Here is a 13,320-nt window from a genome sequence, read left to right on the forward strand (position 1 = left end):
AGGCGATGCTCTCATCACAAGTGCTCCCAGCCCCTGGTTTCCAGCCCTAATGAGTATGTAAAATGGCTCAAGTTCACAGCAAAACTGATTTCGTTGCTAAAGTAAGTGGATTTATATTCAGAGATTATTATTTAGTTATAGAACACTGCTTAGGTTTGGTTTATGTCCGGGGCCAGGGATTCAATCTGGGACTTCAGAGTCTCAGGCACAAATATCTTTGGCAAAACCATTATGCCATCTTCAGAGCTGTTTGACCTTTAGTATGCACAAGAATCACCTGTCAATCACCCCTGCAGATGGACATGATAACCTCTATTGCTTTCCGATGGAAAGGGGACTGGGAATGGCACAACAAGAATATGAGTTGTTTTTTTGTTTTTTGCCTCCAGGGTTATTGCTGGGGCCCAGTGCCTGCACCACGAATCCACTGCTCCTGGAGGCCGTCCTTCCCCCCCTTTGTTGCCCTTGATGTAGTAGCCTGTTGTAGTCATTACTGTTATTGTTGATGTCGTTCGTTGTTGGATAGGACAGAGAAAAATGGAGACAGGAGGGCAAGACAGAGAAGGGGAGAGAAAGACAGACACCTGAAGACCTGCTTCACCACCTGTGAAGTGACTCCCCTGCAGGTGGGGAACCAGGGGCTCAAACCGGGATCCTCACGCTGGTCCTTGTGCTTTGTGCCACATGCGCTCAACATGCTGCGCCACCGCCTGACCTCCGAATATGAATTTTTTAATGAGCATGCTAAGTGCTGGTGGGACAAACCCACTCCCTGAGCATTAGGGTGAAGTTAGGATTAATATACTTAGTAAATGCATCTCTTTTCCTCCAAGCAAAACAGTCTTCTAAAACTTTCTTCTCAATCCTCTTAATCGTTATATAACAATGCATGAAACTTCCAGAGATATCATCACCAGCTTCATACCATGGCTTTTGATGTAAGAGGCGATTTTTTACATTCTTGTATTAAGAATTTGCTATCACATTACTGAATGATGAGTGGACCTAATCTAATCAGGAATGGTACATAGACACACAGGTAGGGCAAATTTCCACATCTTTTTTTTTTGTTGTTTGTTATCAGAATTTAGAAAAAATTCCTAGGAAGTTTTAGATAACTTTACCTGTGAAAGTACCTAAAAAGAATTTTCCCTAAAGCACACATCAGAAGCATCACTGGGTTCACAAGAAACTGCCGAACATAAGCCATTTTGTACTGCCCTGGAGGTACTGCAGTATCTGATCCTTTTTCTCAGGTTCTACTGGCAGGTGGCCAAGTATTTGCCGCCTGTGACCATGTCCAAATGGTCCGAGGGTCAGCATTACTGAAATGCACCACACAAATGGAATAAATACCTGCTAGCCTCCCGTACTCAGTGGCTTCTCTGCATCATCCTTTACAGCCATATCTCCAATCAAGCCAGGGTGCAGCCCTTTGTAGCTCCCATCAGCTGCAGCCAAGTTCTCTGTGCCTTTTCTCCAGTTTCAGAACTGATAGTCTTGTAAAGCATGCGCCTACTGTTTCCTCATGATTTGCTTCATTTCCCAACATCCTCTCACCGACTGCCCATCAGGATACTAGATATCAACCTGCTAAAGTTTCCACGTCTTACCAATTTCCTCACTAATGCTCCCCTGCAAGCTTCACAGCTTCACGAAGTTCATTAAAAGTGCTTCCAGATGCTTTAGATTATGATCCCGGTGGTTCTCATCCTTTTATCCCTGAGACCTACTGTACCACCCATCATTGCTGGGTGTTGGCCAATAAAAGATGATGGAAAAGAAAAGACAAAGTACCTAATAGTTACGCAAAAGACTTTCATGTCTGAGCCCCCAAGGGCCCAGGTTCAATCTCCCCATGTCACCACAAAGCAGTTATGAGCGGTGCGCTGGGGGAAATCTCTCTCTGAAGGTAGGTTTGAACAGTGATATGACATACCCTTGAGGGTTACAGGATAACCTCCTGAAGGATGTTATGGGACAAAGGATGAAAGACTGTGCCACAGTGCAAAGTACTGAGTTCTAGAATAATCCTTAAGTAGCGCACCTTCATACCCACTGGAGAGGAAGAAGCCCCCACTGGCATACCTTCTGGGCAATCATGTTGCAGATCTCTGGCAGGAAATCCTCACTGAGGAGCTTGTATAGCTGCCGTTCTCGAAGAGAAGTCCTTTCTCGAAAGCTCTCAGTCACCTGCCTCCATTCTTCTTCTGTTTGGCACAGGAGCCACCAAGTGCCTTGCCCCGGCCCCTGAGACCCTAGAAGAAACGGTCTCATTACAGAGAGCCCACTAACATCTTATCTTCCTGCTGACCCTAAATTTTATCTCTAAAAGTCAGGGAGTCAGAAATAAAAAGATTTTTTTTAAAGAATTTATTTATTTATTTATTTATTTATGAGAAATGATAGGAGAGAGAAAGAACCAGACATTAGTCTGGTACATGTGCTGCCGGGGATTGAACTCAAGACCTCATGCTTGAGAGTCCAGTGCCTTATCCATTGTGCCACCTCCCAGGCCACAATAAAAAAAAAATATATATATTTTTTATTCCAGGGCTATCACCTGCACTACAAACCCACTACTCTTGGAAGCTATTTTTCCCCACTTTTATTGCCCTTGATGTTATTGCTGTTGCTTGTTGTTGTTGGATAGTACAGAGAGAAATCGAGAGAGGAGGGGAAGATGGGGGGGACGTGGAGAGAAAGAGAGACACCTGCTTGACCGCTTGTGAAGTGACCCCCCCCCCCTGCAGGTGGGGATATTGACCCGGGATCCTTACTCCAGTCCTTGGGCTTTGCACCATGTGTGCTTAACCCGCCTGGTCCCCAGAAATATATATATATTTTAACTTAGATGGTGATGAATGCATTCTTTTTGATTTTGCTATCTCTATCACTGTTTACAAAGTGTAAGTTAAAAGCATGCCTGCAGGTGACACAAACAGTAATTACTGTGACCTTTATGAGATTCATTTTACAACCCTCAACTTGTCTGAATAGAAAAGTTTTTCTGTGCAGATGGTGTGGATTTGAGTGTTTGCAAGAGTATTCCTTTTTTCATTTATACTGACTTTCAGGAAGCTGGCACTCCCCCAAATTGAAGGTGCTTAGATCTCAGATCTGATGGCTGAGTGGGAAAGCCACGCATAACAGGATAGTCTGCGCTAAGAGGGCATCTTCCTGACAAATCTTATCCATCCGCATGGTTCCAACTGCACTATGCTTGGGGAAGGTCTAATGCTGACCTCACATCCAGCACACTGAAGCACGGGCAAGGCAATTTCACATCTGGGAGGATGGCACAGATCAACACAACAAGTTTTGGTGATGATGTGGAGGACAGGGGACTCTGGTACACTAATGGTGGGAACACCAGTGGAGCCAGTGTGGAGAGCTTGTAAACAAGTCAAACTGAAAATAACACTATGACCCAGTAATGCCATTTGCATATCCCAGAGGACATGCAAACACTACTCTGAAGAGTCACATGAATCCCTATGTTCATAGGGACTTTGCTCACAAAAGTTAGAGTGGAAGCAGCTGAAATGCCCAGCACAGATGCCTGGCTAAAGTTATGGAAGGGTGGTGGTAGGTAGCATAATGGTTCTGCAAAGAGACTCTCATGCCTGAGGCTCTGAGGTGCCAGATTCAATCCAAGGACCACCATAAGCCAGAACTGAGCAGTGGTCTAGTAATAAATAAGTGGTTTTTAATAAAGAAGTTATAGGATAAATATGTTCAGTAATATACTGCAATTTAAAAAAATTGGTATTTTATATTTTGGGACAAAATGGATGGAACTGGAAGTACTTATGGTTAATGAAGTAAAGGGATGCAAGAAAACCACTAAGTGGTTTCATTTATATGTTGACTATAGAGTTAAAACATCTGGACTTGGGAGTCGGGAGGTAGGTAGCACAGCAGGCTAAGCACACGTGGCTCAAAGAAAAAGGACCGGCGTAAGGATCCTAGTTCGAGCCCCCGGTTTCCCACCTGCAGGGGAGTCACTTCACAGGTGGCGAAGCAGGTCTGAAGGTGTCTGTCTTTCTCTCCCCATCTTCTCCTCCTCTCTCCAATTCTCTGTTCTATCCAACAACAACATTAATAACAACAACAATAATAACTACAAAGATGAAAAAAAAAAGGGAAACAAAAGGGAAAATAAATAAATATTTTAAAAAACTTAAAAAATCATCTGGACTTGGAGAAAGAAAAAAAAAGGCAACTAAAGTGCCTCTCCACCTCTGTGAGAAGTCTTCGGGTGGGTGGAGAGCCAAGGGATGCTAATAGTCCTTTGGTGGTGGGTGTGAAACTATACCCTGCAATTTTACCATTTTGTGAGGCAATATCATTAATAATAATAATAATAATAATAAAAACAATAATAATAATGAGTAAGTTGGGAGTCGGGCGCTAGTGCAGTGGGTTAAGCACATGTGGCACAAAGCCCAAAGACGGGCGTAGGATCCCGGTTTGAGCCCCCGGCTCCCCACCTGCAGAGGAGTCGCTTCACAGGCAGTGAAGCAGGTCTACAGGTGTCTATCTGTCTCTCCCTCTCTCGGTCTTCCCTATCTCTCTCCATTTCTCTCTGTCCTACCCAACAACGATGGCATCAATAACAGCAATAATAACTACAACAATAAAACAACAAGGGCAACAAATGGGAATAAATAAATAAACTTAAAAAAAAAAAAAGATGAGTAAGGCATAGTTCAAACTGAAGAACAAAACATTAGTCACAAGTTTACTGCTATCATCTCAAATGCTCTGGACAATGACAGTCACTGTATGTAACAAGAGAGTGAATCACACTAATGCAAATGAGCTTGATAATCTTTCCAAACTCCAGCTAAGGTCATTACCATTTCTTGTGTTAGGCTCGGATGCCAAGGAGGTTTCTTCCTGTTTTTCACTGCAATACAGGAAAAGCAGTTATCAGTTAGAACAAAGAAATCGATTAAAATAAGGACATATTCAAAAACTGTTCTGTGCTTCGCCCAGAAGGCAACACCAACTGGCTTCCTATGATCATGGTAAGGAAGGAGAGGCATAGCATGAGGGTCAGGTCATTAAAATAAATTAAAATCAGGAGGTAGGTGTCTTGTGGTGGGGTAGACAGCATAATGGTTATACAAAGTCTTAGGTTCAATCCTAGCACTACAATAAGGCAGAGCTAAGCACTGTTCTGGTAAAATAAGTAAATAAAAAGTAGGTATCTTGGTATGAAGGGAAGAACTGAAATATCAGAATCCATTTTTTTTTTTAATTTTTGAGAAATAGTCACTAAGAGTTAATAGCCGGGAGTCAGGCAGTAGCGCAGCGGTTAAGTGCAGGTGGCACAAAGCGCAAGGACCAGCGTGAGGATCCCGGTTTGAGCCCCCGGCTCCCCACTTGCAGGGGGTCGCTTCACAGGCGGTGAAGCAGGTCTGCAGGTGTCTGTCTTTCTCTTCCCCCTCTCTGTTTTCCCCTCTTCTCTCCATTTCTCTGTCCTATCCAACCAACAATGACATCAATAACAACAACAACAAAAAAAGTTAATAGCCAAGCCCTCCCCCTTCCACCAGTTCCATATAACAGTGTTAAGGGTTGGCATTTGGAGTCCTGAATCATACACGGTGCTCTCTGCATTTTCTGGTTTCTTGTCAAATAACCTAAAGAAGTATTTTTCTGTCAAGTTATCTGACAGCAACAACAACAAAAATCCTTCTACATTATAGCTGTCTACTATGGGAGCCAACTGAACAGATGCAGTGTTGTTAAATTAAACACTTCGAATCTGAGTCTCGTTGAGTTAGAAATTATTGGAGTGCTGTAATGGATACTAAAGTCCAGAGAATGAAGTCGCCAGTAGAGGGTAGCACAAGTGCATGGATTTGTATTAAAATGATTCTGTATTCCCAGCCCTAAGGGACTTAATTCTTACCACTTGTAGGCAAGTGGAAACAGGTACAAAATGGCTTTGGGCTATATGTGGTAACAAAATCTGGAAACAGATGTGTGTAAACACTGCTTTGAGGGGAGATGCCATCAGTAGTCAGTTTTGTGGTAGAACAGTGATTGCTAAGTATAAAAAATTTGCCATTCTGGTGGCCTTCTTCATGATCTGATATCTAGAAGCACCATACGGGGGCCGGGTGGTGGCGCACCTGGTTAAGCGTGCATGTATTACAATGCACAAGGACCCGGGTTCGAGCCCCTGGTCCTCACCTGCAGGGGGAAAGCTTTACAAGTGGTGAAGCAGGGCTTCAGGTGTCTCTCTGTCTCTCTTCCTCTCTACCACCCCCTTCCCTCTTGATTTCTGGCTGCCTCTATCCATAAATAAAGATAATAATAATAAAAAAAGAAGCATACAGCCTGGCCCACTGGATGTAATTTACATTGTCAAACAGCTCTATCAGAAAAGGGTCTCTGTGCCCTGTTTTCCTAAAATTGGCACAGATACGGCCTGTCTACATATCATCATACACAAGGACGGGTCTGACCCTTCAGTAAGAGCACACTTACACAGTCTAGGTCAAATTACGAAAGCTCTTGATGAGACTAAGGAAGACTTCTGTAATGTAATGGGGTCTAATTTTCTTTGATTAAAAAAAAAAAAACCATGAAAACTATAAAAATTCTTGAGGGTTTCTTTTTCCCATTAACTGCGTTCTAAACAAACAAAACATACACTAACTTGATTTTTCAATTACTACTAAAACTTACCTACTGGGAAAGAGTTACCTCCTAAACTGAGCTGTGAATGATACATAATCCATATACGTCTAAGCAAATGTTAACAGTTAATACACATGGAGCACTGCTGTGGGTCATGATGGGTCCTCAGTTCAGAGCGCTGTCCTGTTCAATTTAACCTCCATTAGCACCAGCAGTGGAGGCTTCCCTACTCCTTACCACAGACAGGCACTGCTTCACACGGACACTAGCCCTGGTCTCCATGATCTGCCTCATGTCCTTCCCATGGCTCAAGAGAGACTAAGGATGAAGACGTGAGGAACATCAAGGTCCCCTCCAGGACGAGGGCCGACAATGAACACAGATTTTCACAGATAAATGTATGGTTTTACCTCACTACGACCTCCTCCTGTATCTTCTTCCGTTTGGGAGGTCTTCCTCTTCTTTTCCCTGTTTTTCCTGGAACAGCTGAGGCATTTTTCTGTCCTTCACTATCCCTAAGAAATAGCAGACTGAATAGAAATGTCCTAACAGGACTTTCACATTTGAAGTAATAGCCTTTTGGTCCGCAAGTTTACTGAAGAAAAGACAAAACAAAAAGCTAAATGCATAGTCACAGAGGAAAGGCAAGGGAAAACTTCTTGGCTTGCATTACTAGGGGTGGAACTAGGCCCTGGAGAAAGCTCACCTAGTAGATGGCGTGTCCTACCATGTGCAAAGTCCAGGACTGGCTTCCCAGCAGCAAATCTGAACACCATGGAGTTGAGGGATGGGGCTGGGGCATAGGGGACAGTGTCTTTTCTATTGCTCTCTAAAAAATTAGGAAACTGTCCCTGGAGGGCTTGTTGCAGTGTTGTACACGAGAGACCCTGAGTGTACCCATGATGCTCCCAAAACAAACACAAGGAAAACCTACATTTTAAACAATGGAAATCAAAGACCTAACTTATTGTAGTGGTAGGCACTGCTCTGGGGTGGTAAGGAAAGCTCAACACCAGAGTGGCTTTGCTCTGGAACTGGGAAAGCCTGCCCTTTCAGGCACTTGCTAAGGTCTTGTGTCCTTTCACTTGTGGGACAGAAGCCCAGTTCTAACTGCCAGTGCAGGGGAGATTCTTGTGGTGAGAAGGGTTGTGCTGAAAAGAACAATCTAAAGGGAAGGTGATGACACTTTACATACATCAAGGGCTTTGTGCCAAACTGTGTGTGTGTGTGTGTGTGTGTGTGTGTGTGTGTGTGTGTGTCTGCCTAATGAGACTGCTCCTATGGTGACTTTTTGTCTCTTTAATTATAGATGATTCGGTGGTGGGAGGGAGGCGCTAGGTCAGCAGCACAGTACTATAGCCTCTCACATGGTGCTCAGCCCAAACCTGAGCTGCGCTCGTGGCAACACATGCACCCAGCTAGGTGAGTCATCTTCAGATTTGGGCTCAACCCCATCAGGACAACAGACAGAGATCAACGTTTCTTCACTGTGATGATGTGACTCCCTGCCATGGCCTCATAGGTATGTGTCACAGCCAGGTGCTTAGTAAGAAAAGAATCTGTGGCACAGAGGTGGGGTGTGTGGTGTGTGTGTGTGTGTGTGTGTGTGTGTGTGTGTGTGTGTGTGTGTGTGTGTGTGTGAGAGAGAGAGAGAGAGAGAGAGAGAAATGTTGGACCCTCAGGCAGGAGGTCCTGAGTTCATGCCCCAGCATTGCATGTGCAGCACTCAGGGTCTCTCTGTCATCAACAAATACATATTTTCAAAGATATTCCAAAAAAGCAAGGCCTGCCATGACTTCTGATGTTGTTCATTTCAACGCAAAGCACCTGCAGGCAGAGAGCTCGCCATTGGGTGCTGCTCGGGCCGGGTCTTCCTTGTACATCCGCGTCCCATAGAAATACCAGTAGAGAGCCCCGGAGTTGTCTTCACCCAGCGGCTCCACGCGGAGACTGTCGGCATCGAGACCCTGAGGGCAGCAAAGAGGTGAAGAATGAAATCAACCACAAGAGGAACCTGCTATTAATCACAAGTAACAGAAGGGGGAAAATTTAACCGGAAGAAAACTAAATGGAAAAGTTTTATTCATATTTTTTTTCTTTTGTTGCCCTTGTTGTAGTTATTATAATTGTTATTGATGTCGTCATTGTTGGATAGGACAGAGAGAAATGGAGAGAGATGGGGAAGACAGAGAGGGGGAGAGAAAGATAAACACCTGTAGACCCGCTTCATTGCTTATGAAGGACTCCCCTGCAGGTGGGTAGCCAGGGGCTTGAACAGGGATCCTTACAATGGTCCTTGTACTCTGCGCCACCTGCGCTTAACCTGCTGCACTACTGCCCAACTTCCAGTTTTACTCATATTTTTAAAAACACTCAAGAGTGGGCTCACTGAGTGTGTGGGTACTCCCCAGGTTTGAGCCTGGCACCGCGTGAGAGCAACTCTGGCTCTTTCTCTCTCCTCTTTCTGCCTAAATGAAAGGGAACTGGGAGGGGAGGGGTAATCACACCTACCCAAAGCCCTGGCTCTGCAAGGGGGATAAATGTTCAAGTATCTTATGCAACTTTCAAGAAGGGCATATGAAACAGAATGGGGAAGTCATTCTGACGGGGACACCCCTGCAATGTCATTCTCCCAGGGAGTACGGGACTCTGCCCAATCACCTACTAGCCCTTTTCTACAGTGCTGGGGACCTGCTTCTTCCTGCAGCTTCTCAGAGTCCTGTGGACAATGACTGAGGAGACAATCCATGCAGGAAATGTAGTGTGCTGAGGTTCTGAATCAGAAGAAAGGGCTGGGGAGACAGCATAATGGTTCTGCAAAAAAGACTTTCACGTCCAAGGTTTTGAAGCCCCAGGTTCAACCTTCAGCGCCATCTACCAGAACTGAGCAGTGCTCAGTGCTCTGTCTCTCTCTCATTAAAAGAAATAAATCAAATATTTAAGAATCTGAATAAGAGGGGCGGTAGCACAGCAGGTTAAGCTCATGTGGCGCAAAAGCATAAGGACTGGCGTAAGGATCCTGGTTCGAGCCCCCAGCTCCCCACTTGCAGGGGGTTGCTTCACAGGCGGTAAAGCAGGTCTGCAGGTGTCTGTCTTTCTCTCCCCCTCTGTCTTCCCCTGCTCTCTCCATTTCTCTCTGTCCTATCCAACAACGACGACAATAACTACAACAATAAAAACAACAAAAGGGAACAAACAAATAAATAAAAAGAATCTGAGTAAGAATGCAAAGATATGGCTAATATCTTTTTTCTTTTACCGCTTGTGAGGCTTCCCCAACAGGTGGGGAGCCGGAAGCTTGAACTGGGATCCTTGTGCTTCATGCTATGTGCACTTAACCTGTTGTGCCATTGCCTGGGCCCCAATATTTTTGTTTTGTCTACAAGATGAAACTTGGTCTGCGTGCCGTGTTTTGTACCAAAGTAGAAGACTCTGGGGAGGGGAGTGGGTGGGGAGGGAACACATTAGGATCCTGGTGGGGAGCACCCAAGTTGGGGGTGAGAATCTGTAGTTCAGTAACCTCCCTAGATATGGAATCAGAGTAACATGCAATCAGTCCCACTGAGGCAGGGCTTGCTTAGCAGACAGTGGATATGGCTTTGTATATATTGTCAGCGTGAGTCAAGGGCCTCAAATGGGAATGCAAGCTAAGCTCGGCTTCATTTAGCATCTCCAGAGCCAGCGTTCTGATCAGGCACCTTGAGAAGGTCAAAGACATCATCAGCATCCAGGCGGTAGTCGCAGAGCCGGTGCAGGATCTCCACACGGGTGCGCAGGGGCAGGTCCTGGAAGTTGGCTTCTCGAAGCGGGTTGGGCTTGCCTTCCTCTAACTCCCAGCGGTAGTTGATGATGTCTTCCAGGTAGCTGTGGAATGTCTGCGGCCTGAAGAAGCAACCCCAAACATAGAAATACATTATATTGGGGGGTGGAGGGGTGGAAGGGGGAGAGTGGATGGGCTGAGAGCTGAGAAGTCTGAAGGGGGGGGGGGGGGCACGGGGACGGGAACACCAACTGTAGAGCCCTCACCAACGCATCATGGTCATGTGCTGTTACGTGGGCAGATGTATTTTGTCAAATAATTTGAGGAGAAAGATGCATAGAAAAACATGTTACAAAAAAAAAGAAAAACATGTCACGACTTCTGATAAGCCAGTATTTGTAGAGGAAGTCAGAGGAAGGGTTGTCAGGCTCATTTGGCATTAGAGCACAGGATTGGCACACCAGTGGCCCCAAGTTTGATGTCTAGCATGGCCATATGCCACAACTAAACAGTGTTCTAGTTGAGGTCTCTCAAAATGAATATATATATATATATTATGGGAAAAATCAACACAGATTCTAGGCAAACAGGAAACAATTTCTATTTCCCCTTAATTTATTGAGGCCTCTTTGGAGAAAAACATGCTAATCAGGGGCCAATGGTGGCGCACCTGCTTGAGCGCAAACATTACAGTGCACAAGGACCCAGGTTCCAGCCCCAGGCTGTCCAATAAATAAAGTCCCTATCCAATAAAAAACTTCGCCTGTGATGCTGAGTTCATGCCCTGAGAACGGCAGCATTGCTGGAAATGGCTGGAAGGAAGGTAAAGGAAGCAGAAGCAGCTATCCCAGCAAACACCGCCAGTCTACAGTGCTGCTCTTTGTGTGCAGTTTTCCTGAATGCCCCTCTCGTCTCAAAGAAGCACATGTTTGAGATTCCTTTCCAATAGGCCCATTATTCTACTGTGTTTCAATAAGATCACTTTTCCTAAATGTTTTGTTTTTTCTTGTTTTTTAAAAAATATTTATTTATTCCCTTTTGTTGCCCTTGTTGTTTTATCGTTGTAGTTATTATTGTTGTTGTTATTGATGTCATTGTTGTTGGTTAGGACAGAGAGAAATGGAAAGAGATGGGAAAGACAGAGAGAGGGAGAGAAAGAGAGACACTTGCAGACCTGCTTCACTGCCTGTGAGGTGACTCCCCTGCAGGTGAGGAGACAGGGGCTTGAACTGGGATCCTTAGGCCAGTCCTTGTGTTTTGTGCCACCTGCGCTTAACCCACTCCTCTACCGCCCGACTCCCCCACTGCGCTACCACCCGACGCCCGCTAAATGTTTTAAGGCATCTTCATATCACATCACAGAGAGATACTTGAAAGCTTACAACTCAAGAAACCCCCTCCCCCTGTGTAGAGGCAAACCCACAAGCAAACCCAAGGGAGGCGGGTGGGGCTTTTACAAGCAAAGCATAATTGGCTGTGTGTGAGTGTGTGTGGGGGGTGCACACTGGTGGTCAATGTTTCTGTTGAATCAGAAAGAAGCCTCAGCAAAGCAAAAATGAAATAAAAATCAGGCTAGAGGTCTGGGAGGTGGCCCAGAGGATAAAACATTAGACTCTTAAGCACAAGGTGCTGAGTTCAATTCCGGCGGCACATGTACCATAGTGATATTTGTTTCTTTCTCTCTCCCCTCTTCATTATAGGGAGGTGGGGGTAAGGACACAGAACTTTGATTGTGGGAATGGTGTTAATATACATTCCTTAAAAATTAAAAAAAAAAAAAAAGGGAGTAGGGCAGCAGCCCAGCGGGCTAAGCACATGTGGCACAAAGCACAAGGACTGGTGTAATGATCCTGGTTTGAGCCCCTGGCTCCCCACCTGCAGGGGGGTCACTTCACAAGCGGTGAAGTAGGTCTGCAGATGTCTATCTTTCTCTCCCCATCTCTGTCTTCCTCTCTTCTCTCCATTTCTCTCTGTCCTATCCAACAACAACAGCATCAATAACAACAACAATAACTACAACAACAAAACAATAAGGGCAACAAAATGGAATAAAAAAGCATTTAAAAAAAATCAAATGATTCCAAAGTCCCAGGTTCAGTTCCCCACACCACCATAAGCTAGAGCTGAACAGTGCTCTGGTGTTTCTCTCTGTCTTTCTCTTTCTCTCTCTCTCTGCATCTCTTTCAAAAGTAAAATGAATAAAATATTTTTTAAAAAATCAAATAATGGCAACCAAAGAAAAGGGAAATCAGAAGATCTGAACAGAACCCACTTACTTGTCTAAAAACAGTTCCAAGTGCCCCTAAATACCTTTCCCACTAGTGGCAGGTGGAGGGATGCATACACACACTCCCTTTCCAAACTCCCAGTTAGTCACGGTCGGTCTCAGAACCCTAGCAGAGCAATTCTGTTTGCTTTAGCAGAACATGATTCTGGCAAGGTCAGTGGTGACAAGATTCTAACACAAGTCTCAGCTGGCTGGAACTGGCAGACCTCTCTCCTCTGTGTAGAACAGCAAACTTAGGCATCTGCATCCTGTCTTAGAAGACTGACAATAAAAAAAGGGTATTCAGGCACTACTGGCAGGGGAGAAGTAAGGCCTGGTAACGTGGATTGCAGCCTGTTGTGAAGTAAACAGAATCCAAGCCATACACCAGGTGAGGCTGGCGTACACAACACGGGTACTGGGCAGTGATTCTGGGTCCAAGTGAAGCAGCTGGTAGCAGCTCTATAAGAAGCGTTTGATAAAATGCTTAATTTTAATGGTTATGAAATGGCTTCCAGGGCATAACATTGATTTAAGTAATAGCTACTCTCCAGGGATACAATATTCAATAATAAATACGTAAAAAATGTTTCTTAAAGGGAGTCGGACAGTAGCACAGAGAGTTAAGCGCACGTGG

The 13,320-nt window shown here is 44.9% G+C and overlaps 1 protein-coding gene across 3 annotated transcripts in view; it reads right to left on the minus strand.

The window, feature by feature from the left end:
• The window catches only part of LOC103126527 (chromatin remodeling regulator CECR2), a 119,600-nt gene that overhangs the window by 22,250 nt on the left and 84,030 nt on the right, over positions 1–13,320 (minus strand). For 2 of the 3 annotated variants that reach the window (XM_060191407.1, XM_060191404.1), the window contains exons 3-7: positions 10,356–10,539; positions 8,485–8,624; positions 7,068–7,172; positions 4,863–4,912; positions 2,089–2,258 (exon numbers count right to left, since the gene is read on the minus strand). In XM_060191407.1, the coding sequence (XP_060047390.1) occupies positions 2,089–2,258; positions 4,863–4,912; positions 7,068–7,172; positions 8,485–8,624; positions 10,356–10,539 (649 nt within the window). The remainder of the gene's footprint in view (positions 1–2,088; positions 2,259–4,862; positions 4,913–7,067; positions 7,173–8,484; positions 8,625–10,355; positions 10,540–13,320) is intronic. The other variant, XM_060191406.1, reaches the window with a different exon arrangement.

This window comes from Erinaceus europaeus, chromosome 5 (assembly GCF_950295315.1).
Source record: "Erinaceus europaeus chromosome 5, mEriEur2.1, whole genome shotgun sequence".
Classification (NCBI taxonomy): domain Eukaryota; kingdom Metazoa; phylum Chordata; class Mammalia; order Eulipotyphla; family Erinaceidae; genus Erinaceus; species Erinaceus europaeus.